Consider the following 27610-nt stretch of genomic DNA (forward strand, 5'->3'; position numbering starts at 1 on the left):
ACGCTTTTTATTTTTATTCATCATACTGCCGCTTTTATCGCAAAACTGCTCAGTTATTCTCAATAATGAATTGACACTGTCTGTAACAACAGCAAAGAAGACAACACACTTAAACCAGGATATAATGAAATCGATAAATTCCCTCAAAAATTCATTATAACGAGGATTTAGTGATATGGCGGTTTGGTATGAACATTTGGAAAATAAATGCACTTATCAAATGAAAGCGGGACTAAAAGCAGAGCTAACCCATAACAGTTATTTAGCGGTAAAAACATTATTGTTGCGATAGCAATTGTATGGACACTCAGCGAGTTTTCACCGTCGCCGCCATGTTTCTTAACAAGTCCAAATTAAGATGCCCCCGCGCATCGTAACTTTCTCGAGCGGGTAAAAGCACGAGAGCGCTGCTCAAGCTCTGATCAAATGGGTGGGCCCATCTCCATCGCCTGGAAGGCGCATAAGATAACAACACCGACATGTAAACACTGCTGTCGAATGCTCAAACAGGAAAGAAACCACCCTTTTTGAACGAGCATGAAAAAATGAGGGAGGGGGTGGGAGGGGAGGTGTCGCTCGAGTAGCAAAGAGCACTTCTCTCTGGAGCGGCTCTATTTGCTCACACCAGCATTTTGTAGGAGTTCCGTGATATCGGATTCAAAAGAGTTGGCTGCCAGCCTTACTTCGTATAACATTACAATGTTTTGCTATGGGGTTCATTGCATTGCATTCAGCGTGCCGTGGTGTTGCCAGAACTTATCGGATAATTGCCAAAGCTACGAGCCTGTGAACATATGGCGATACGGAAGCGCGTGACGAGTCGCCCTCTCGCCCTGTGGAGATTCATCGTCACCATGTTCTTGGACAGTTTCCATCTGTGCCTAATCTGACATCCCCTCGGTGGTGACGACACGATTGTCTGCATCTAAAAAACGCAAAGCTGAACGTCATCAGGGGCCACACCATGCACGTGCTGTGAAAACTTGCACAGGTGCACGGCGTATAAACCAAACATGGACACAGACACGGATACTGCGGGAAACTATTTGGTAAAGAGGCCTTCATATGTGGCACCGCCCCTCATGTGTGCTGCTAGATAAAAATAAATTAGGATGAATACTTTGAAATTAAACACGATGAAACTTCTAGACATCGTCATAGCATGTACATTCCCCCACCGTTTGCCCGAAATAATTGCTTTAAATTTAGCTTTTTCTCTGAAACCATTGCTCAATGGGACTTGTTACCCGATGACATTGTAACCTCGCCTACCTTAGACATTGTTTTGAATAGAATTAATGACTACCTGAAAGCATGACCCCATTTATCAAACCCGATTTCTCTTGTGTGTGCTTTTTGCATCTGTAAGGTTTTTTTTTTTTGCTGAACAACTGTTCGCTCTCTTTTGTAACTGTAACTGTTCCCAAGTGTCTCATATATTTCTTGTATAGTATAGCTAGTGCTTTGATGTTATAAAGATATGTTCATACAGTCAAAAATGTGATACACCGCATTATACCATATTCTTTCAAGTTTTTTTTTTTTCTGTACGTACATTGCCAATATGTTTACGTTGTATCTTCCACTCCTGTAATAGCCCTAAACAGAGCTGACAGTATTCAAAAATTAAATAATTGAAATGAAACTAAAAATGTGGCACTGCCAGCACAGTTCTTTTTTTCTTTGGTTTCGAGGGTGGGGGGGCATCCGCGCATGCTCCCGCAGCAGCAAGAACGGTGGCAACACTGGCTCGTGGGGTGCAGGCACACCTGCCTGCCTTGCACTCACCCACGTGCATAATGAGCGTTCTTCCTCGCCTTGTGCGCCGGGCACGCCGACGCCGTTTTGTTGGCAGCAGGGGACCCGTGGAAGATGCATGCTCGTAACAAAATGCCGAAATTCGGGGCAAAATTCCTAGATTGTCCATGGGGAAAATTCGTTATATCAAGGTTGTTTCCCACTGTTACTTTGTTACGTAGAGGTCGCAAATATATGTGCTTCTGTGGAGCAACGGCGGGGAATTGAAAAATTTCGTTACATCTAGGAATTCATTATATGGAGGTTCGTTATAAGCAGGTTTAACTGTATCATCAGCATGTGCTAAAACATGCACTTTACATGCCTGTAACTTAAACCCTTTAATTTCATTGCTGCTAATAACTTTCCTGCAGAGTAGTCCTAAACATACAGTAGACTCCCTTTAAGACGAACTTGAAGGGACCACAATTATTTGTTTGTCTTATCAGAAGTGCTCCCAAAAACCAAATGCCAACATGCCAAGTAAGCCTAAATATGTGGCTTGAAAAGCACCGAATTAAGTGTACTCATAATGTGGAGAAAAATAACAAGTTGCATTTATTTGGCTCAGCCTGATAAAAACTGTGATTTAAAGTAGAGTATTTTAGACTAATCTAACTAGTACCATATTTACTCGATTCTACCGCGCCCTCGATTGTAACGGGCACCTGGTTTCCAGGACAAAAAAAAAGTAAGACATCGATTGCAGCGCGCACCCATTTTTCTCAATTTTTCTCAATCACACCACTCGGGAAAACAACTCCTTTCGGGAGCGTCTTCCGTTTAAATATGAGGTACGGGGAAGCTTGTGCCTATCTGACGTGCAACGGAGCATTGCCGTGACTCTAGTTTTACCGTGGCCCGATGTCAGCACGCGAACTTGCTTTGCCCCCTTCTTCTCGACGGTTGTTGTGCCAGGCATGTCGAAGTAAATAGGCGTCTGATGGGCATTCCCGATTTGCCCAAGCAGGTAGCCGTTGTTGTGCCGCAAGTTTAGGACGAACCTCTGAAAACTGTGAAGCTTTTCATCGTACTACTCTGGAAACTTTTCGCATATGCACGTTCGCCTTCGGAGAGAAAAGCCTTTCCTCTTCATAAAGTTAGTTATCTAGCACCTGCTCGCTTTAAACTGGCTCCGCATTAGCCCTTTTTCTAAGGCTAACTGCATAGCCTGCACATGGAGCAGTTCTGTCGTCACAGGCCGCTGTGCCAGTCACTGCTCAATCACATACTCGCCGAGCAGCTCTTCAATTTGTGGAAACCGATCCTGCTGTGGTCCACTGAAGCCTTTATCTTTGCTGTCGACAATCTTCTGCTTTTATTTTCCGCCAGTTCCGCGAAAAAAAAAAAATTTTTAAAGTGGCATCGTGGTGCACTCGACGAGTTTTTGGAGTCGGTCTTTCCATGCGTCGATGCTAATGCACTACAAGATAACGAACTTCTCGGAACACGTATGAAGTGCGGCACATAGGAAGCACATAGGCAGAAATGGCCGACGCACCATGCCGACGCACGTAAGGGACGGCCATTTCGGAAATGCTGATGGCAATAGAATGACCGTATTCTTTTTTTTTTTCGTACTCGATTTTAACGCGCATGCGATTTATGAACTCGCTTAACCGGAAAAAAGGTGCGCGTTTGATTCGAGTAATTACGGTACTCGGTTTTACGAGTTCATAGTAAGTATGCTCTTGAATAAATTGCTTCCACATTTTAACAATAAAACGGTAGCACAACCCTATTTTGACGGTTAGAAAAACATAAAAAGGAAGGGGCCAGCACAATTTTTCTTCAAATAATGGAAAATTTATTCTTCTGTGCTGCTGCAATTGCTCCTAACTGCCCCAAAAGAGAAATTCTACTTCAAGGTGCAATATTTGCTCGTAACTGCTCCAAACCTGCTCCAAAATGGTGTTGGCAAACTAAAAAGAAGAAAGTTGAACCATGGGACCATCTAGTGAGCATAAGCGAAACCAAAAGCAAGCTGTGGATAGTATTATTCTAGTATGCTACTCAGTGGCGTAAATCCACCTTCTGAGAGACTGTTTTTCTAGCTTTGCTATCACTTTAGGATAAGCCTCCATTGCATACCACTACCTTGACAAAACCAATATGCGCCAAGTTGTTCATGAAAGTCTGCAAGTTTTTCTTTGAGGTTTGGATATTTTTTTATTTCAGCTTGCAGTAACTTTTCCTGATGACATGCAGCGAAACATCTTCGTTTACACTACTCATGATCACAAGCCTCGGGCACACAAAAAAAGACCAACGCAGCTATACTTAGTGTTCAAAATGACCTTTCTTTCTCGTGCACTTTCATAATGAAAGTGGTGCATGACAAGTTGCTGCATTTAAGTCGGAACAGGTACAACGTGCACAGGCCCTCTGTAAAATGATGCAAACTGACCACAACGTATGCTCAGGTGCCATTGAGTGACAGCGATAACAATGCACCTGCCTCCTGTGATGGGAATGATAATGCTACTTATGTGGTTTCCGTTTCATATGAATGTGATGTACAGACTGTCTTTGTTCCCGTTGTTACTTTCGCTTGTTTTTTTGCCCTCCCTTTTCTTGTATTTTCCCTTCTAGCCAAGCTCTTGTGTTCTTCTGTTCTCTACTGTACTCCCGTTGGGGAACTGAAGAACATGAGGAGAATACGAGGAGAACATGAGGAGAATACGAGAAGAACATGAAGAACATGAGGAGAATACGGAGCCGCGGCAACGCATGCTACGCCGGCAAGGAAAATATTAGCTGTAATCCCATATATTCACGGTGTTTCACATAACCTGAAGAAATTAGCAGAACATTGCTACATGCGAGTAGTTTTCTTGGCACCCATCAAGCTAAACAGTCTTTGCCGAAAGACGGATCCGGAGCGCCTAGAGAAAGGTCTGTGCGAAAAGAATCACCATATTAGGTTTGTCGCGTGCATCACAGGAGTCATCTACCGGATCCCATTAACGTGTGATGCATGCTATATAGGCCAAACCGGTAGATGCATCAATGATAGGCTGAACGAACACAAGAATAACGTGGCCAAGGCACAGCCTGAGGGTTTTCTTCCAATTCACTGCAAAGAATGCAGATGCCAACCTCTCTTTGATCGCACCAGCGTAATTGGAAGAAGCACTAACCATATGACAAGGCTCATTATAGAAGTGAAATTCATTGCTAAGTTCGGGGACGCCTGTATAAGCAAGCCATTGGTATTATTATCATTGAAAGAATTGCATTATTTGGATGTCGCATGAGTTGCAGTAGATCGCAATTTTCTGGTTCTAGCACGTGGTTGTGACATGCCATGTTTGGGTATAAGTATTGCTATTTCTCGGATCAAACCGCATTGTTGAAAGTAGCGCCGTCTATGTGTTCTGTGTCTTCTTCTCTGTCCCGTCCTGGATGCACTATACCTCGAACAATATAATATAATAGTGTTTGTCTTTAAAAATAAGCATAAACATATTATGAAGCTAAAGCTAAATATTAAGTGAATAGTCCGAAAACATCTAAAACGTCCAGCATCACTGGCTTTTCTTGAAAAGCGTGTAGTTTTTCTATCTTTTCTAGACTTGTGCAAACAGTGAATTTTAGGTACGAATAATTTTGAATCGAATTTGAATAGAATATATAATGTATAAATAAAAAATTGGCATATTAATCATGACCTAGCTAACCTGGAAAATAGTTTTTTGAAACAAGGCCTCCATGCAAGACCTTTCTTCTTCTTTTTTTTTTTTCATTTAAAGGAAGTCGAAACAACTTTGAGTAGTCGCAGTATCGGACTTTCACTAACATGCAAGTGATAACCGTTAAAATATGTAACATTATTCATTACAGTTAGAGTATATAAGTTGGCAAAACAAGCTTTTAAGCTTAAAAAATTGTCAATCGATTTGACGGTAATATGTTCATTCAAAGGGATCTTGCAACAACAGTTTTTCAAGTAGGCATGGAATGGATTTACTAAACAAGCTTATTGCCCAATGAATTGACTACTACAAAAATTTTTAGAATATGTACAGTATGAGCGGAGTCGCAAAGATTTGCGACATGCTACAATTGCATTCTCTCTTCTTGTCTCGATGAAAGCGCTTGAAGCAAAACCGGGAGAGATCTCATAGAAAAAGAATATACGTCACATGCGCGTCATGACCTTGAGCACTCTTTCTCTCTTTATTTTTCTTTGAATACGCGCCTTTTCAGTGTGATTGCTCATGTACGCATGAACATGCCGCGGCCACCCGCAGCGGCCATGGTAAGAACCGAGTGCCCCATGCTCAAGTCAGCTAATGGCTGTGGCTGTGACGACAATGTACAATGGCTGTGTACAATGCTTGTGACGAGTGATTTTTGATATTGTGGCATCATTTGCCGAGAGAAGAGAGCAATTTTTATCTGTCTTTGAGAATTTGTTGTGAATTCCAGGTTGCGTGCTGCGCTATAATTAGCTCGCTCGCGTGTTCTCAGTAGCTTCGATGGCAGCGTTTGCTGACCATGCTGAAAAAGTGTAGCAGGGTCCCTTTAAATTTGAAGTGGGGCTTCGCAGCAGAGCAAGGTTTTTCTGGATAGGTGCTTTCTTGGTTTAGCACCACTATACTGCAGTGAAAGCATCTTTACAGGTGGTTAGATGCGGTTTGGCATTCGTTCATGTCGAATACTTTGAAATATTTGATAATTTAAATTCAAATTGAAGTGAATTTGAATACTCTAATATATGTTCGAATATTTGCACAAGCCTAATCTTTTCGTTGTCTAATGATGGGACTTTCCTCTGATTTTACAGAAGACTCATTCAGATGTGCATGGTTTACGTAACCTGATGTTTGAGACCTTTGCACTGCTGGAGGAGGCTCGCACAAGGTACATGAGGAACAGGGACCCCCAGTTTGTAGGACTTCTTCGTGATCGAAGCTTGGACCCTATCTCGGCCAGCCAATTGTCAAAGGCCCGGCGCCTGAAACGCTACGTTAAGGTGCAGCTGCAAGAAGTGCATACACGCCTTGATCTAGATTGGGAAGAGCAGGTTGCCCGCCACAAAAACATGTAAGTCTGTTTTGCTACACTATAAATTGTGGGAGACCACTTGTGCATGTTTTGACAGGTCTTAATGTACAGGTGCAGCCACTGTTACAGACAACACAATGGGTAGCCACGCACACCGAAGCGCCACAATGGGCGTTGGGCGAATTATGGTGGCACAAGCGCAATTAGTGCCCGAGGTGGAGTTAGCTGTGTGTTGTCTGCTATTGTTTCTCCCACATCGCCACGAGCTGCCAAATTTACATTGTGTGCGCGGTTTCATCAGAGTGCATGCAACGAAGTGAAAGGAACCACAGTAGATGACATGCAGCTAACTACGCCTCTGACACTTATTGCACTTGCTCCATTAATACTTCGCGTGGCGCCTGTTTTTTGGGTCCGAGCAGTGTGGTCGCATGCGCCGTGTCATCTGCAATAATGGCCGCGCCTGTACAAGATTATGGTGCACTGTTTAGAGGAACAGCAGTTTAATTTATAGGTCATTCTATGCCAGTTGTCTCGAAAGTGGTGCTCAACAAAAATTAATTTCTCTAAAATAATTCGAGAAAATTGCTTACACATAGACATTAGCACTATAGTATCTTTTCAAAATATTTTGAGCAGCGAAAATTTTTTGGGCATAGGAGCTTCATTGGAATTTCACAAAATGTTGGAAAACCAGGTATGAAAAAGAAAATGCCATAAATATATCATTCCAGGCATTTTTTCAACACTTGTTTTTTTGCATTTTTTTACCAGCGTGATCTTATTATAGGACTTTTCCTCATACAGTCGAATTCCGCTACAATTAAATTGACGGGGCACGTGGAAAAATTCGTTGTCAGTTAATAATAAGTAAGATCTGATGATTATGACTTGTCTCATGGTCCCAGCAAGTGCATGCATTAAACTCTCGCAAACTCTGACGTATCTGGCCAGCCACTCAGTGAACGTATTTTCTCGTGTATAACACAATCAAAATATACAAAGAAATATTGAGCTGAAGTCGGATTGCAAATTATACAAGCATTTTGGTGCGCAAGTCGGCTTCACGGCATGGCTTTGCAAGGAAGGCGGTTTTGCATCAATACGGGGTTAGTTTTCTCTTCCTCCGGCGGTTTGCAGACGGGGGTGCCGGTTACATGCCGGGGCTGGTTATACAGAAGAAAATACAATATTTAGACGACTCTTAGGGCGTGCCGAGAGCTGTAAACAAGCGTGCCAAGGCTTCGCTAGAGGGCAACTAAAAACTGCAACTGAAAGTGTCAAAGCTTCTCACTACCGTGGCCATAAGTGAATGACAGAAAAGCCGTAAGGCTTCTAGTCATTTTATCGATTTATTACCTTTAATTTATAGTTGTGTTAGCTGTGCACCTTCTGATGGTATTCACTATTGATGAACACGATCATAGCAACCACTGTTTCCTGTGCAGCGGTTGCGGCAAACAGTAGTTCCGTTTTCAATTTGTGCGCACTGTGCCGGCTGTGCATGTGATTTAAGAACTGCATCGTTGCCATCTTTGTATGTGCGTTACAGCATAAAATATTGGGTTGAGTCAGTGCATGTGACTGCACGCGTACTTTCGTGATCACCCACGATCGTGTTCGACACGACCGCATTTCGCAGTGGTTGTGGCAAAATGGTGATATGCTGGGACTAGGTGTGTGCAGCTCGCGCGTGTGCCTTCATGATGTCGTGATTGTCATTCGCAATTGCAGGGCTAGTCATGACGAGTGGTAGTTCTGTTGTGAGCACGACATAAAAAACATGGCGGGAGTTCTTGAATATCGCGATTCTGCTGCGGCCTGCACGTGCATCAAGCCAACTGGTGGCATCACAGTGGATGGGCGAGCTGTCGCCGTGCATCTCAATGGCAATAAATTTAGCGGAATGTGCATGTGGTGGCACAAAACGTGTCTCATATGAACAGACATGGTTTTTGCGATGAGGTCATGCGCTCACGAGCCGCCGATAAATGGCCGAGTTTGTAGCGGAATTTCGTGGTGATCCTTGGCAAGGTCGTTTTCTTTATGGGGTAGTACATGCGAAAACTTAGTTGAAGCGCAAATATACAGAAAATGTATTCGTTGTGACGACACATTTTTCACATTGTTTTCTAAAGGTAGCTGACGGGGAATCGAAAATTATTTATTGTGGAGGAAATTTTGTTGTAGCAGACTTTGTTATAACCAGATTAAACTGTAGTAGCTTTATATATTTTACTCCTTAGCACACATGTTAAGTAAATTGCAGTGTTCGGGGAATTTTTTTACAAAAGACAATTATCCATCAAGTGTGCAAATTGCATTTATAAAACCCATTAGTATCTCTTAACTTTTTTTCTCCTTTGTGCGGCTGTGGGCTTTACTAAAAATTCTGAATGTGGGTAAACAACGCTGCCTTAGCCTATGTTGCGACATCTGTAGCACCCAAAGGGGGTCCAAGAAAAAATAAACAAAAAGCACATACAATTGTAAATCATAACTTTGTCCAGAGAAAGTTTTATAAAAGTACTTTTTGTGTTTGTAGAAAAAACATTTTTAAGTTCAGTCTCATCATTGCATTGTTTTGCTATTGGAGCAATAGAAACCAACTGAATTGGCTGTGCAAAAAAAAAGTTGTGCATTCATAATTATTATTGCTTACTTTTGTTAGTACTTTGCATTGTTTATTAATATTGTTATGTGGAAAATAACAGTTGTCAGTCTACAGCCTCAACGCAGCTCACTGACGTCCACTTCTTCACTCTCAGTCTGAGGCACCGTCTGAGGCACCGTCTGAGGCACCGTCTGAGGCACCCACTATGCCCTGTTTCAGTCAGCCGAAATCACGTGACACAATCCCCGGCGGCAGAAGCGCCGACTCGGCGAGTTTACGGGCCCACAGCAGGAGCAGTGTGGTAACACTTGAGCCTCCCTTGACAGCAGAGCCTCCCTTGACAGCAGAGCAGAAGAGGTTGATGGATTATCAGGGACAATTTCATATGTAGTGTCGATCCCTCATCAAAGCACGCGGTATGGGCCCATTAAACGAGATAGAAGTTTTTCTGAAAGGCCTGCATGTTGCGTAGGGGACCAAAGAAGAACGAGGGAACCTGTTGGAAAATGTTCGTCGCGATGCCGCTCGTCATAACGATGCTTCTGCGAGTCTTGGGACGCCATTAATCTGCTGCGGGCAAGCTGACGAGCATGGTCAACTCAGGTAATAGCGTTGCGTGCATATTCAGAAGTAGACTGCGCAGCGGTTGGCAGGAAGGTATCCAACGGCAATGTTGGTTCGCGTCCAAACAGAAGGTAAAATGGCGAGTACCCAGCAGTGTCATGCCGGGAGGAATTGTATGCCAACGTCACGTAGGGTAGTGCAAGGTCCCAATCACGATGGTCGGCCGAGACGTATTTCGATAGCTTGTCTGTCAGGGTGCGGTTTAAACGTTCTGTAAGCCCGTTTGTCTGGGGATGGTACGATGTCGTGAGCTTATGTTGGGTAGAGTAGGAACGCAGGATATTGTCAACCACTTTCGAAAGGAACGTACGACCTCGGTCTGTCAGCAGTTGACGAGGGGCTCCATGCACTAAAATGAGATCGCGTAGTAGAAAATCAGCGACGTCTGTAGCGCAGCTTGTTGGCATAGCTCGCGTAACTGCGTAACGGGTCGCGTAATCCGTAGCCACCGCGACCCACTTGTCTCTGAAGGCGGATGTTGGGAAGGGGCCGAGAAGGCCCAAACCAACACGGAAGAATGATTCGGATGGGATGTCGATGGGCTGAAGATATTCGGAAGGGTGTCCCGACGGCTTTTTGCGACGCTGGCGAATTTCACAAGCGTTGACATAACGACGTACAGAGCGTGAAAGGCAAGGCCAGTAGAAGCGGCGGCGCACACGATCATATGTGCGAGAGACACCAAGGTGACCGGCGGTTGGCGCGTCATGGAGCTCGCGTAGGACTGTGGAGCGCAGGTGCTTTGGTATGATCAGAAGTAGGTCGTGGCCATTGGGCGATAAATTACGCCGATATAAGGTGTAATCCTTTAAGGTAAACATGAGAACAGAAGCGTCTTGCTGTGAAGATTCGAGCTGTTGTATTAGGCGGCTGATATCCGGATCATGACGCTGCTCGTCCCCGAGATGAAACAGCTGGGAGATGGAAAGGACGCAACCTACATAATCAGTGCTCGTAGGATCGCAGTCAGCCACTGGTTAGCGTGACAGACAATCCACATCTTTGTGCAGTTTTCCTGATTTATACACTACGGTGTAAGAATACTCCTGGAGGCGGAGCGCCCAGCGGGCGAGACGACCTGTGGGATCTTTGAGGGAGGCGAGCCAGCAAAGAGCGTGGTGGTCGGTGAGAACTATAAATGGGCGGCCGTATAAGTAAGGGCGAAATTTCGCGACTGCCCACACCAGCGCTAGGCATTCGCGCTCTGTGATGGAATAATTACGCTCCGAGGGGGACAGCAGCCTGCTGGCATAAGCTATCACGCGATGCTGCCCACGTCGCTGAGCCAACACAGCACCTATTCCGTAACCGCTGGCATCGGTGCGGACTTCGGTCGGTGCCGTAGGGTCGAAGTCAGCCAGCACAGGAGAAGTGAGCAAAGTGGTCAGGTCAAAGAATGCTGCTGCTTGCGAGGGACCCCAGGTAAACGTCTCATCTGGTTTGAGTAAATCTGTTAGGGGCCGAGCGATTTCTGCGAAGTTCTTGATGAACCGCCGAAAATAGGAGCAGAGCCCCACAAAGCTGCAGACATCTTTGGCAGTTTTTGGCACAGGAAAGTCCCTCACAGCTCGAAGTTTTTCTGGGTCAGGCTGTACGCTGTAAGCGTCAACAATATGTCCAAGTATTGTAATGCGACGGCGACCAAACCGGCACTTGGATGAATTCAGCTGAAGGCCGGCGAGACGAAATACATCAAGAATTTTCGACAGTCTCTCAGGGTGCGCTTCAAAAGTGGGAGCAAACACGATCACGTCATGCAGATAACAAAGACACGTAGACCACTTGAATCCATGGAGCAGGGAGTCCATCATTCGTTCTAAGGTGGCGGGGGCATTACCTAGGCGGAAAGGCATGACTTTGAATTGGTAGAGGCCATCGGGTGTTATAAAAATCGTCTTCTCTCGGTCCGTGGGGTCCACGGCAATCTGCCAATAACCAGAACGAAGATCGATGGAAGACAAGTAGGCGGCACCATGGAGACAATCAAGGGCGTCGTCAGTGCGGGGCAGAGGGTATGCGTCTTTCTTGGTGATGTTGTTAAGGTGGCGATAGTCCACACAAAATCGCCATGATCCGTCCTTCTTTTTTAACTAAGACCACCGGGGATGCCCGGGGACTGGAGGATGGTTCAATAATGTCCTTCGCTAGCATCTTGTTCACCTACTTCTGAATTATGCTCTGCTCAAAAGCAGACACTCTGTAGGGGCGGCGGTGAACAGGGTTGGCATCACTTGTGTGTATACGATGCTGGACAAAGGACGTCTGCCCTAGAGGTTGGTCGCCAAAATCGAAAATACTCTGGTAGGCCTCGAGAAGATGTTGTAGGGCTTCAACTTGCGGAGGCGGAAGATCAGTGGCGATCATGTCTACAATTTGACGGCTGCCCAAATGTGTTGCGAGTGATGTGCGCTGCGGTGAAACAAGGGTGTCTAAGGCAAGCACTTCAATTTGTGAATCGAGCAACGGACACAGGTGGGCCACGGAAATGCCTTGTGGAAGCACATGATTTATGTAGCCGAAATTTACAAGTGGTAGACAAGTTTTGTTGTCTGTGATGCTGAGCACTGTATAGGGCACTGCAACACTGTGCTCAAGGAGTACGTCGGTGAGAGGCGTAGCGTAATAGTCACCGTCGGCCACAGCTGGTGAGCACAGAAAATCGACGTACGTCAGAGTTTTGGAGGGCAGGTGAACAAAGTCGCTGCATTGTAATCGGCTTGTAGGTTGGTACGGGCGTCACTGATTTGTGGCAGTTCTAGGCGGTGCACACCAGTGGAGCAATCAATCAGAGCAGAATTGGCGGCAAGAAAATCGAGGCCTAGTATGAGGTCGTGGGGACATGTTGCAAGCACGGTAAAAAGAACGACCACTTGATGACCGGCTACGGTAAGTTGAGCTGTGCACATACCGACGACAGGGACTGTTGCGCCATCTGCAACTTGGACGACACTGGTCAAGGGGGGTGTAAGGACCTTCTTCATGCTACGACGAAAATGCGAACTCATAATATAGACGTGAGCGCCCGTATCTATCAAAGCTTCAACAGGTGGGCCATCAACATATACTTCTAGGGTGTTCCGGTTCAAACGTAAGGGCAACAGAGGATTTTTGGGTAAGGTCGACAGGGCAGCTTCACCTCCAGAAGCTGCGCAGCCTAGTTTTCCGGGGATATGCGGCGGTTAAACGATGGCGAGGGATAGCGGCGACGCGTATTTGAACGAGAAGGGCGGCTTTGAGGCGGTGGCGACGACGGGACAGGGTGGCCGTAGTCCTCAGGGGCAGTAAATGCTGTAGACTCAGTGCGGGTCGGATAACGGTGGTTTGGTGGACGGAATGAGTTACTGTAAGCGGGGTACGAGCCAGAAGACATAGATGGCCATTGGCTGCGGCAGTAACGAGCGATGTGTCCTGCGCGACCATAGCGGAGGCAGATTGGCTTATCATCAGCTGTTCGCCATTCAGACGGGTTCCTGGTTCGAATGGAGTACGGACGGCGATGTCTCATGTCCACAGAAGCTATCGAGGGACCAGTATTATCCAGGGTAGGTGCAGTGGACAGGATACCAAGGTTAGCGAATTCCTGGCGGACAACAGCCTGGATCAAGGCGACAGCTGGCGTTGAGGCGTCGGGCAATGTCGGTTTGTTGGCAGCCGGGTAAGCGGCCTCGAGTTCACGTCGGGCGATGCGCGTCACGTCTTCGGTCGTAGACGGATGACAAGGAGTGGCTTCACAAGACGACGTTGCCGCGGTGTTGGGTAGGCGCTGAAACTGCTGCAAAATGCGTCGACTCTTCGCCTGCTCGAGACGGCGGCACTCTTTGATCACGGCGTCAATGGTCGTTACGTTGGTAAATACAAGCAAGCTGAACGCACCGTCGGCGATTCCTTTCAAAACTTGCGAAATCTTGTCGGCCTCAGTCATGTTGGAATCGGCCCTTTGACACAACGCTAAGACGTCTTGAATATAAGTCAAAGGGCTCAGTGGACGTCGGTGTACGTACGGCCAATTGCTTTCGGGCATCAAGCTGTTGACCAAACGGGTTGCCAAAGAGGTCGCGGAGCTGTTTTTTAAACATATCCCAGCTTGTGATTTCGTGCTCATGGGTCTCAAACCAGATGCGAGGGGTCTTGTCAAGATAGAAAATGACATTCGCAAGCATAACGGTTGGGTCTCAGCCATATTGCTTGCTGACGCGCTCGTACATACTGAGCCACTTGTCCACATTCGCGTTTCCCTCTCTGGTAAAAGTACCGGGATCACGGGGTTGCGTTAGGGCGACGTACCGGGTTGCTGTCGTTGCTGAGGTAGGTGGTGAAGCCGTATCCTCACCCGAAGCCATAGTAGCAGGCTTAAGGAGGCGTCCACTGCGTAGCTCCGTTGTCAGAAGAGCACCCAGCACTTCCACCAAAATGTTATGCGGAAAATAACACTAGTCAGTCTACAGCCTCAACGCAGCTCACAGACAACGTCCACTTCTTCACTCTCAGTCTGAGGCACCTTTTTTTGGGTATGTCCCACTATGCCCTGTTTCAGTCAGCCGAAATGACGTAACAATATCAATGTGATAACAGAGGCAAAAATTATAGCAATTACTATAGTAATCATATTATTAATATTATGTCATCTATTTACAAAAATGTGTACAATAAGAATGTGGTTGTAAAACAATGTTATAAATAAAATAAAATAGGAAAGCAGTTCGAAAAATAGCTAGAAAAATATCGGAAGAAAAAGTTCATGGTAGCAATAAAAAAGTGACGCATTGCTAAATAACACAAAATCAGAACAGCGAGAAATGCACAAAGCTTAAGTACATAAACAACTATGATAAGATACTAGAATCTGCTTTCATAGCAGTGTTACAGAACGAAGAAATGTGACAGAAATAATAATTACTTTGGAAATAGGAACACGTACACTACTTGTATGTGTTCTTCTAAATTTTTCTATATTTCTAGAATTTTTTCGGTAGCCATCCAAGTTGAGCATTAAAATAGTACTACTAATTATTTTTTTTATCTTTTTATCTTTTTATCTTAGGCGGAAATGTTGTAGGCCCGTGTGCTCAGATTTGGGTGCACGTTAAAGAACCCCAGGTGGTCTAAATTTCCGGAGCCCTCCACTACGGCGTCTCTCATAATCATATAGTGGTTTTGGGACGTTAAACCCTACATATCAATCAATTATCTTTTTACAGTACTTTTTTATGGATACGAACTCGCACATCTTTACTGTGGTGGCTGTTAACCCAAAGGTCAGGGATTGAATCCGGTCACTGTGTCTGCATTTTCGATAGAGGCGAAATGCTGGAAACACGTGTGCGTAAATATAGGTGCATGTTGAATTCCAGATGGTGAAATTTCTGGAGACCTCCACTACGGCGTCTCTTAAGGCTGTGTCATATTTTGGGATGTTAAACGCCCAATCATTATTAAACTATTGGCATATGCATTGGCCAGTACGGCTTATTTATGGTATTATGGCGTCGTGCTGCTCTGCAGACTCTCTCATTTCCCACTTCGCTCTCTGCTTTTCCTTTTTCAGTAGGGATAAGGCTGAGCTTTCATCAGCTGAGGCCATCTACTGGGCTTTGCGCGACTGTCGCAATACTGCTGAGCTACTCTGCAAAACTGTCAATTCTTTGGAAACACGATTGAAAAAGGCCCAGGCGGAAAGCAAGCAGAAGAAGTTGTTGCGAAGACCACGCTGGAATGAGCCTCGGGACGTGACCAGGTGAACTTGATATATCTGTTTTATTTTGCATTCGTTATTGTCTGCTTGTGTGTACACATTTTCTGACCATTCTGAGTACCTCTTAGTTCACAGTAATGCACTGAAAAAATCCTATTATATTCTCTTCACTGCATGCTAGATGTATGAATATGAAAATTTTCTGGCACAGACTGAAGATACTCACCATCTGGTTTTAAATAATTTTATGCAAATTTTCTGTAAAACTTAATATTAAGGACTAATAAGCTATTACATTAAAAGGACACTAAAGTCAACTATTAAGTCGACGTTGATCGCAGTCCAGAAACCTCGTAGCGTTACTTTTGTGCCAAGGAAGGGCCTATTTTGAAACAAAATCGCGTTTTAGTGCTCCGCATCGGGTTCGCGCACTTCAAATTACCCGCCTCAAGAAGCGGACCGACCGCACCGACTCTCATCACTGTTGTCGTGCACAACGTTGCCTGGCTTTACTGCGCTAGTAGCAGCAGACCGAAAGCAGCGGGAGCCACAGCAGCAACAATGGCCATTTATCAATTTCCCGCCATTGCCTTCAAGATTGCAGATGTTTTTTGGTTCAACTGTGACCCGCTAGATGGCACCACATGTTCTGCGTAACAATGCGAAAATTGAGTTTTTTAACCACTTGCGCCGTTCTCCATAGTAACGTCCGGCGGTCCTTTTTTTCATGAATCAAACAGAAATGAACAAGCAACATTTTATTGCGTCTCGTCATGCACGGAAGGTTCTTTATTTAGTGCAGTTAGGTTAGATTGATTTCTAGTGATTAATTGTAGGCAGGCTGTCTGATGTCATCGGGATCATGTTGAAAATGTCCTACTGCGGCGCTTGTGTTCTTGTGCATTTATCTTAATTTCTCGGTAAGTAGGGTTCTGTGGTTGATAATATTGTCGTTTTAGATGTTGTCATACATTGAGATTTCACTCTGACGTAAATTGTTATTTGAATTTAGTGTCCCTTTAAAGGACTGTTTTGGTGGTTTTTGTTAATCTAGATAATTGCTCACAACATATCTGTCACATCTCTCTAAGCTGTTCACTTTCATGCAGAGTTAAGGCATTTGACTACATAGGCAGTTGGCCTTGTGCTAGTTTGCTCAAAAAAAAAAAAAAGCTTCTTGGGGACTGCTGCTGCAAGCTGCAGAAGAAAAGTATGAAACACGAATCAATGTATGCGATAGCAACAAAATAGAATACTAAAGAAACTAAAGCTTGCAGCTAATTCCATAACAGTTTAATCTTGCGTAACTGTACAAAAATTTGCCGTGAGATAATATGGCCGCCCCGCGAAGCGAAGCAGTTTTTGTGCTCGCTGTTGTCTCGGCATGAAGTAAACGGATGAGGGCTCAGCGGGTATAAGAGTAAACGAGCCATCTGACATCTGTTAAGGGAGCATGCGCGACTGCACCGTTTTGATCAAAGTTTGTGGTAGCTGCCCAACCGATGCACCCCATTCCCCACACCGGCGGCCCTTCATGAGCACTTCTTCGCCCGACGAATGACTGGCAGGACATTTACTCTCTGCTTAAGGAGCCATTGCTGGCAAGCCTCACCCGTGGGGCATTTTAGTCTTTCATGCGATAGAGGTGGCCGGCTCGCTTCGTGCGTGTTTCATTCATGTTCGTCTCAAGCACATACGTACAAGGCACAAAGCAAAGTTGTTGATTTGAACATTGTGCAGAGCATGATGGCAACTGCAAAAACCGGCCAAGGGTGTCCATAAAATTGCTATCCCAATAACATTCAACCATCTATATGAACTATTTTTTCTTTCATATTTATGGACTAATATAGAATGCGGCACGCTTACTTAAGCCAGGTAAATTTAGCAGTGGCAGAGCCCAAAGTCAAGCGAACTATCAAACATATGCAGAAAATAACACAGAGAGTATAAAATGTAAAAGGTGTATAGAGATCATTAGGCACTGCTTCTCTACTTAGCATTCAGGAAAGAATCAGAATTAGGCAAGTGCAGTTAGTTGATGCGAACCTCCGTAGACCAGATTAGGCTGAGCAGTGCCCAAGCATGGAGGCTGGCAGATAATGAGAAAACATGTATGCACCTATGTGATGCTGTCGGGAAGATGCCCATCTTACGTTTTATGTCTTTCTCTCTTGTTCACTCTGATATTTCCTATGGTGGCTGAAAGTGCAAAGAACAACTAAATCAATCACTGGTACATTATGCACTTGACATCTCTAAAACAGATCAAAAGGTACTGTCCGCTCTGTTTTTCACTCTATTCTGTCACAGCTCTAAAAGGGAGAGGTTTAGGAAAGGCAGAATAGGCACCGGCATGAAGGTGAGTGGGTATGACACAAACCCCAGAAGGTGTTAAAACTGTGCTACATTAATGCACCCCTTTCGTTATTTGTAAATTTTATGAATGGTAAATATGAACCTAGACATGCAACCTCAATTCAACTCTGGAATGAATGGAGCGAATATGCCAAAGCTCAGTCGATCTTAGTGTTGTGCCGGATTTGGCAGCAATAAGATGCATCATTGGAAAATTGAATGTGTCTAATGAAAAATAATTCCATCGCTAATTGTGTTAATGGGACCTTGCAGCACTTTTTGAAATAATCTTCAAATGGCTTCATTGAGGAAACACGACAGTCTAAAAATGCAAGAATTTTCCAAGATTACATATATATTTTTATTTGCTTTTGCAAGTTTTGTTTCTCTACTTTCTTAACAGAAAAAAATTCAGGAGTGTAAATATACTCGAAGTAGGTTAAAATCACTTTAAAAAGTATAAGGTGGGTACTAAAAGCGAAAAAGAGCTCATTGTCTTGAGTCCCCTGAAAATTGTCATCTGGCTACTTGCCATTGCACTTTGCATGAGGAGTTCAGTTCAGTAAAGCCATATGCTCAAAATAACAATGATTGCCAAGCTGTCATGATGTAAAAAAATTATTGTAAAAAACATACCTTTGCTGCATAGATGAGCTTTGGCTTATACCTTTAAAAGGCATTTTCCTCAAGATTCATTTTGGGCATCAACATTAAATTTTGCCCCGATATACCCTAACATTTGAAGGGTGCAAGAATCTCCTTCAAAACTCGATATTGCCAGTACAATTATTACGAAGCTAAAGCAACCAATTAGTATAAGCTGAGGATTCTAAGAATTTTCACATTACAATTTTTCTTGTCCATTAAATTGTCTTATACATACTTTCTTCATGGTTACTTGCATTCTACAGTTTTTGTGGAGCAATATGGGGCATTGATGGCTCAGAACCATAAATGTTTAATGGCATAAAGAGTTTGTCCAAAACGAACCATATTTTGGGCATTGTCATGGCACGAAAAAAAATGGTGCAATTAACTACAAAACTACACTCAAACCTAATTATAACAATGTTGCGTCTTACGCAAAAACTAGTTCTTTATATGAGAATATTCCTTATAAAGGTAGCCCCGCCAAGGTGGTCTAGTGGCTAAGGTACTTGGCTGCTGACCCGCAAGTCGCGGGATCGAATTCCGGCTGTGGCGGCTGCATTTTCGATGGAGGCAAAAATGCTGTAGGCCCGTGTGCTCAGGTTTTAGTGTACGCTAAAGAACTCCAGGTGGTTTAAATTTCCGGAGCCCTCTATTACGGCGTCTCTCATATTCATATAGTGTTTTTGGGACGTTAGACCCCACATATCAATCTTTATGAAGGTTATTCCTAACACTACATTTATTGCAAGATTATTTTTTCATTTACTTAGTTAGAACCGATATTTCATTGTGTCCTGTTTTGTTAATATCGAGGTGTGAGTGTAATTACATATTTCACATCAGCATAAAATCTTACATACATTGAAAAAATTTTATTGCTCATGCTTAGAGATCAACAAAACCTCTTTTTGCCTTACGAAATGATTGCGGGGAAAAAAATGTTTTGAATCCGTGAAGTATAAGTGGAGTTATTTGTTGTACGCTTTAAGCGCTTTCTCTCTTGCTTTTTACCAGTGAGCCCACTCAAGGCTATAAGGCTATGCAGGGGTGGGGGTGACAAAAAGCTACATCTTTTGTCAGTATGTCACGACCTTGAGCACTTCGTTTTTCTTCGAATGTGCAGCTTGCATTAAGTGTGATCACAAGCGAGCGTGCAGGCAGTTCATGGCATCCCGCGGCAAACCCAGTAACTTTATAGCTCATGATGCTCAAATCAGCCAATGGCCATAGACTTTAGATTTATGGCGTGGCCACGAGGGCTTAAAACATCATTTGTCAAGAAAAGAGCGAGCGATTGCTAGCTGAATTTGATAATTGCAGTTTAACACCTTCGTAAGAAACATGTACCGGGGAGCAATTCTTGCCTTTTGTGTGAGGTGTCTCTTATAAGCAGGGTACCACGCACCGATCAGCAGGGTATCAACACCGATTGTAATGCAGGCACATCGGTGTCTCTTATACCCATTTGCCTCTTATATAGATGCCTCTTATAAAGGGGTTAGTCTGTATTAGTTAATTCCAGGCTATTTGATGTTAGGCTACCTGTTGTCAGAGGCTTTGAGTGCTGAAAAATTGTTGCAGGGCCCCTTTATCTGGTTACGAACCCTTTGATATCTTGTTGTCACTATTATGCTGTCCACTCATTGGTCACGAGTTGAAAGATGGGCTTCTTAAGCCCATCTTTCAGATGGGCCCAAGAAAGTTGAAACATATCGATTTATGTTTTTTGCTCTGTCGCAGGGGAGAGGAAGTAGCTGCATTGGCAGATTGCCTTTTGTCAACCAGCCTTTCACGTACTCCTAGTGAAGCCAGTGGCAAGGCACGTGCTAAGCCACGCAGGGCTGCCCTTAGCGCTGAGAAGAGGTCAGCTCTGGCAGAATATTTTGGACACAGGGATGTGTCTGTGATTGAGCCTCGAGTGATTGGTGAGCCGTTGTGACTCTACAATTTTCTTTAAGTTATATTTTTATGCCCCTGTCCTATGTTTGTTTTCAGGGGCTATTGAACTCACTGGCCATTGATCGCTCAAGAGCTGTAGACATGTGTTGTTGCTACACATTACATAGTTTACCCATAATGTTGTGTGCATGGAACTGGCATGCATTTAAAAGCATGATGCAAGGTATGGTAGATTTGAAAACCTGTGCTGAGAAGGTTAAAGGGAAGTTGAAGGCAAGACGCAGTTGTATAATACAACTGTTTCTGTGTGAGATGAATCTTATCGAGTTGCACCATTGTGGTTATTTTGTTTTTGTTTTTTCTACCTGTATTGTGTTTGGCAATCAAAACGCTCTACTCTGAACACATGGCTGTTGCGAGTGAGGGTGATGGTAAGGGTGAGAATGTTCTTGCTGACTGCATCTGGTGGTCTCTGTCTGTGGTTCTTGGTGGCTCTGGTGGAACTCTGCTTGCCATGGCTTCAAAACACTGTGCTCATACTGCACCACGCAAAGTGACCAGACCTGGCACCATCGAGAACAGATTAAACAGCTGTTTATCGCATGCAGTCACTATGCGTTGCAGACACTCTCACCCTCACCATTATCCCCACTGCCAGCAGCCACATGTTCCAAATATTGCGTTTCAACCACCGAGCACTGTATGAGGTACTTTAAGATCGAAAGAGGTAGTGACCTGAAAAATTTGGCCTCATAATTTCTTGCAGTACTAATGTGTTGCTAGAGGCTTGTTAGCCATAACAGGGCACATTGTTTTCTGCAGTGCACAACAGATACCTAATTACAGACTCCTCGTTGCCAACCAGTTTTCAGCTTCAGTCTGAGAAAGCTCTAAAGACAACGACCGGATGCAACAGTCACCACCTAGCGTGTGCAATGCTCGATGACATGAGCGCACCGTACGCACTTTCATGCAGTCCAAATGAAAAAACAAGAAACAGGAAAGCACTGTCACCAAACACAACTTTCTGTGTGTGTGCCGCAATCACGAACTCGCAAGCAGCCGCCAAAATGTAATCTGCCGGCGCAAGCACAAAAAGAGAGAAATGAGGATTATGACGTAATCACGACTTCATGAGAATTGAAACTTGAGCAAGTTGGTACGTATTCATCTTGATTTTAGCAGCGCACTGGGGGACAGGGCCCGTGTTGTGCGCATTCTTTTCTTCTTAGTCCTCACCCCCCAGTGTGCTGCTAAAATCGAGGTCATGATAACTTGTGGTGGCGGTCACGGCATGGTGTTTTTGGGGAAGTACGGGGGTCACGTTCAAGAGTGTCAATGCTGCGAGGTGTGGCATGTAGCACTGGATCACGCACCAAACTTAACAGTGCCTATAAAATAGCTTCCAAGCCATATTTGCTGTGGATATTTTGCAGATGATACATCTATGTCTATTCATGGGAATTGATCCCACTGGCTGTCTTGCCTGCAAATTTCGTGTCACTATCCTTTCAAGGCAGGGTAGTCAACATTCTGGATTAAAAATATGTAGATGGGTAGCCTCTGAATATTTGTCTACCACTGAGAAAAATAAAAAATTCTCATAAGCTTTGAAGTGTCTAGGTAGCCTGAACAAACTTGCAGAATTTGCACTTCTCTTTTGCAAAAATAACTTTATTTCACGTGTACTGAATGCTGAACCATTCGGCACTCCTGTAAGTCTGCTACTTCTAAGAGTACCATGATCATATCTTCATACGAAATATATATGCTAATAAAGTAGCATTATTTTGGTCAATTCTGCATAATGGTGCATTAAATCTAAAGATCATTAGATGTCATGAGTGAGAGTGTAGCAAAGGTATAATTACCAATATTCTTTAAAGTGCTGCTCTCACAACATGGCGACCTCACTGATTCTGACGAAGAAATTTAAAGAGCCCTCATGTTATCCCCAACTGCCATTATACAATGGTGCTACAGATGACAAATATTCCAAAAATCCTAGGATTAGTTTAGTGACACTTATGAAGGATCTTTCATTTTCATCAGCCTATTCCATGCTCACTGCAAATGAAAGGCTTCTCCCAACTACCCCCAATTAATTGTTTGTATATGTCAGCATCAGCCATAGCATTGTTTGTATATACGTGCTTCCACTTGTAATAATAATAATAATAATAATACAGTCGACTCTCGTTAATACGAAGTTCACGGGGACCGCGAAAAACTTCGAATTAAGCGGAATTCCAATTAATCACAATGAACGAAAAATACATTTATTTCAAAGCAGTTTATGAGAAAAAATCTGTGATTGCCGTTTGCTTCTGTTTTCTGAATCTTGCAGCAGAAAGCAAGTCCTGCAGGCTTTATATGTGCTCAAGTGCTTCCTTGGCGTTGCTCTCAGCAGTGAAAAACCACTGCGCGAGGGCAAGGCCTGCGGCTACATCAGCAGCCCGCGGTAGTGGCTCACTTGCGGCGGCGTCGTCGTGAACCTCAGTTCCGTGACTAGGCTCGCTGGCCCGAACCATCTCCGCGATCTCAGCGTCCGACAGTGCACCGCACGTTTCTACCGAACTGTCAGTGGCAATGTACTCCTCGAAAGGGTCGTCGCCGAGAGCTGGCAGGAGACCATCAACGTCAAGCTCGCTTGTGTCTTCTTCCGCCACTGTACAAGACGCGCCATCATCTGCACCACTTGGAATGAAGCCGCACGCCCTTAAGCAGTTCGCAATGGTTTCATCCTTTACGCAACCCCACATTCGCGCCAGCATATGGATAGCACTGAGAAGGCTCACCTCATACTGACTTGCCCGCGAGTTGCCATAGTAAATGCACGTGAAGCTTCGTCGCACGTGGAAACGCTGAGTCCGCACACGACCGTAATGAAATCAACAGTGAAGCTCGGAACCGGAACCGCCAGAGCAGCCGCTTCGTGATCTGGGACGCTGCATGCAACTGCGATGCCATCAGCTGACGCTTTGAGCTGCGGCGCTGTGGTCAACTGCGATGCCCTTGGGTGCCGGTCGGACACGCATTGTTGTTTAGCACTTCGAAAAAAGGAAATTTAACAAACACTACGATTTCCTCCGGGAATTCGATTGAAAATAAATTCGAATTAACCGAAATTTCAGACCTCTAGCTTCCAATTACCAAGAATTTCTTCCTGTTGAACTGCATGCAAAACTGACGGGACCCCCGCTCCACTTCCAATTAACCGATAATTCCAATTAAGCGACTTCGAATTATCGGGAGTCGACTGTAATAATAATACAGTATAACCTCATTAGAATAGATCTCCACAAGGAAGATTTTGGTCTGTTGCAAAAGGAGTATGTAAAATCCAAGTATTGTTACAACAGACTTTTACGTAAGCACTCAATGGGTGTGTTATTGTTATAACCAGAGGGAATTACTAGTCATGAGCGGATTTACTCTCAGCAGGGGCATAAATTTTGTTTTTTAAATCCCCCTTAGTTTCTATGCCCCCTCCCCCCTTTTCTTCAAAATCTGATTCCAAAATATTGTCACTGAAAACTATGCAGAAGTGCTGTAAAAACTTTTTTGCGCCTGCCGAGGTTGTGAAAATTATTGCGAAAGTCACAAAAAAGGAAAAAAAAAAAAATGTTTTTTTTTTCAAAAAATTATAGCTCCTAAACGGCACAACTGTTGAAAACTGCGTTAATTAGTGACGTTCTTGCACTCGTTTTGTGTTCACGGAACACGATGTAGTTACGGCAGCTGCACGGAAGTGCAGTTATCAGATTATAATAGCGCACTGAACTCCTCGCGAACATCACATACGCACATCTCGGGCTCATTGTAATTAACCCCGAGAAGTTGGAGTGCCGCCTTCAGGTGGGAGGCCTGGATGATGTTACGGCACGGACTCTTCGATGCCCGTTGCTGCATGCCTACATAATGATGCACTCGCTTCATGCGTTGTTCCGCTCTTTGCGTTCGCTTTCTGCTTGTCTCAAGTTGGATGTGAATGATGAAAACAGAATTGGTAATGTACCTGGTAAAACAATAAATGTTCGCTTTTGATTCTGCACAATCGCGGGTTCAATATTAGGCGATGTAAAAGGGGTGAAAAGGTCTGTGTCGCACTGGTAACCCCCATGATGAATTACATTCTTGTCCACGGCAGCCGTATTCCGTTGGGTGTGAAAAGCAAGGGCACACTTCTGCTTGGATACAACAAACTCATTGGTGCATAAGCATGTTATTTTGAGGCACAAGGCACAATATTTACGTTATTAGGTTGAGCTGTGCATGGGTGCTTCGTATAGAAGGTATGAGGGTTTACACTCCTGTAGGCTTTTTTGTTTTGGAGGAATTCACGTATATATGTACACTGCTTTCGCTGGTTTGCCAAGACCCGTGCTCGCTTCCATTATCGAATCTTGCAAAATATCTCGCATGCGCTCGCCCCAAAATACCACCACCGCTGTTGTCTGTTTTTCTTGTGTACTTGCTCACTCATTGCATTGCTCACTTTCATGTTTATCCCACAACAATTTTGAAGCTTCATTTCACCAAAATTCTTAAGGTTGAGTATGCTTTAGGTTATGTCCGGAAATTCTCATTGATGTCAGGTTCAGCTTTGGTGCAGAATCGTAGCAACATAATGTCGCACTCGCAAATACCTGTTTGGATAGGCACCTCATAAATTACTTTTCCTTGCAGCTGTTTACCGTACGTAGACATGTAGTACGAGACCAGGTCGCCTCATCGAGACCAAGGTTGTTTAATTATTACTTAAGGGGGGATGCGGCCCTTGAAAACCGAAAACTTGCGAAAAAGTCGGTTTTTGAAAAACCACATTTTTGGGTTGTATGTCTCATAAACTACCTATTCTGTAATTATCAGCACCTAATTCAACCGCAAAGTGTAAAAAAAATACTATTTTCGAGGCCGCGGCGGCGTCCAAAACAGGCGCAAATCCCGAAATCAAACCAAACTTCGCGCGCGTGCCATTCTCGGACCATGCGGTCGTCCCGCGCCATCTTGGTGTTGTTTTTACCGTAAATTCTTTCTCTCTCGTTCGCCGCCTTGCAAAATGGCGTCGGCAGCACAGTTGAGACGCTATTGGCGTTTTCCCGCGATGCGATGCGGAGCGCTGATTGGCTAGAGCAGCGCATTCATATCTCGTGGGAGAAAGCGTGCCCGCCATTGGCTGCTGTGCAGCAGCGGGGGCGGTCGCTCCTCTCGGTGGCGCGTCCAGCGCGCTCGCTTCGTTGTTGCTCTCTGCTCCGTCCGCCTCGACAGACGTCTGCTTACGAGCCGCTCTTCGCCTTGTGCTATCTTTTCGATCATTTTCTCTAGTTTTTTTTCTTTTTGCACTAGTTCTGTGCCTTTCGTCTTTGTTGTTGCGGGTGATGCCGGCAACGAAGCCGAAGTCAGTGCGGAAGTCCGATGCGCGGAGGCTCGCTATGCGGCTTGTACGGTCATCGAAATTCCGCTATTCTGCTGCGGGTGCCGACTGCGTAAACGCTTGCAGCGATGGAACTGTGTTGTCGGCTGTCGCCAGTCGAGAATCCGACACATCGAGTGTGGCTGGAGCCGCAAATGCACCGAGTGTGTCCCGAGATCGCCGGGCTCGACACGTGCTCCGAATCGATGCCATCCAGTGTGACACCGAGTGCTTCTGATATCGCCGGACCCAGCACTTCGTCTGAATCGGTGCCATCGAGCGTGACACCGAGTGCTTCTGATATCGCCGGACCCAGCACTTCGTCTGAATCGGTGCCGCCATCGAGCGTGAGTGGACCGTCGCTTCATCTGCGGACGCGTTTCCTAACGAAGGAAGAAATCGATGCGAATGCGAAACGTCGTGACGCCGTTCGCGCTGAACTCGAGTCTACGCCGGCGACGCAGAAGAAATTTCAACTGATGCAGCCGGCTCTTGCACCTGCAGTGACAAGTGAGGGCGAACATTTTTCGCTCGTTCAAATGAACATCTTTAACGTCGTGCTCAGCCGCACAGTGTGCAAAGAATGTTTGAAAGGTGCTATGACTGTCCGAGAGAGCACCAAGCTTGGACTTGCAACAAAACTTGAAGTCGTGTGCGCCTCTTGTGGCACCGTCGATAAATTATGGACATCACCCCGCAAAAAGGACACGCAGGCCTTCGATGTATATGTCCGCGCCATAATGGCTATAAAGCAAATAGGCAAGGGGCAAACAGCTCTTAATGACTTTTGGGCTGCCATGAGCGTCTCTTACAGAGGTCTTCACCACAAGACGTTTCAAAAGCACTTGAAAGAGACGTTCAGGAAGCCAGAGGCCACCGCTTTGGAGAAGTTTTATGCTGATTCTGCCACAGCAGTGATCAAAACATATAAAGAAATGGACCCCAGCTTCTGCAAGGACATCACCATAGTGTACGATGGCACATGGCATAAGCGGGGTCACACATCACACATTGGAGTGGGATCGGCAATTGACTTTTTTACAGGTCTCATCTTGGATGCTGTAGTTCTTTCAAACCCCTGCCTTGGATGCCAAACAGGGCCCAAACCTGGAGATGCAGCATACGAAAGCTGGCAGAAGCACCACATTTGCCAGAAAAACACAGACGCAAAATCGGGAAGCATGGAAGTGGAGGCAGGCTTGACTCTCTTTGGGCGGTCTGTATCCAAGCATGGCCTGCGGTACACCACTCTTGTGTCCGACGGAGACAGCCGTACCTTCGCTGCCCTCACAGAAGAGAATGTGTACGGGCTAGTGCCAATTGTAAAAGAAGAATGTCTGAACCATGTTCAGAAAAGGATTGGAAGTGCTCTTCGAAACATTGTGCAGAAAAGTGATAAGCCACTGAGTGGGAAGGGGAAGCTGACTAAAGCCCTCATTGAAAAGCTGACAGGATATTATGGTTGGGCCCTGAGAAACAATTCAACTGACCTAACAGCCATGCAGCGTGCAGTGATGGCAACATATCACCACGTCACATCGACTGACCA

At 44.9% G+C, this 27610-nt stretch overlaps 1 protein-coding gene across 6 annotated transcripts in view; it reads left to right on the forward strand.

The window, feature by feature from the left end:
• Nup214 (nuclear pore complex protein Nup214) overlaps window positions 1-27610 on the forward strand; it is a 280169-nt gene that overhangs the window by 98640 nt on the left and 153919 nt on the right. For 5 of the 6 annotated variants that reach the window (XM_075879493.1, XM_037413729.2, XM_037413730.2 and 2 more), the window contains exons 16-18: window positions 6587-6846; window positions 15591-15779; window positions 20487-20671. In XM_075879493.1, coding sequence (XP_075735608.1) covers window positions 6587-6846; window positions 15591-15779; window positions 20487-20671 — 634 coding nt within the window. The remainder of the gene's footprint in view (window positions 1-6586; window positions 6847-15590; window positions 15780-20486; window positions 20672-27610) is intronic. The other variant, XM_075879491.1, reaches the window with a different exon arrangement.

This window comes from Rhipicephalus microplus, chromosome X, assembly GCF_043290135.1.
Source record: "Rhipicephalus microplus isolate Deutch F79 chromosome X, USDA_Rmic, whole genome shotgun sequence".
In the NCBI taxonomy this organism is placed as follows: Eukaryota; Metazoa; Arthropoda; class Arachnida; order Ixodida; family Ixodidae; genus Rhipicephalus; species Rhipicephalus microplus.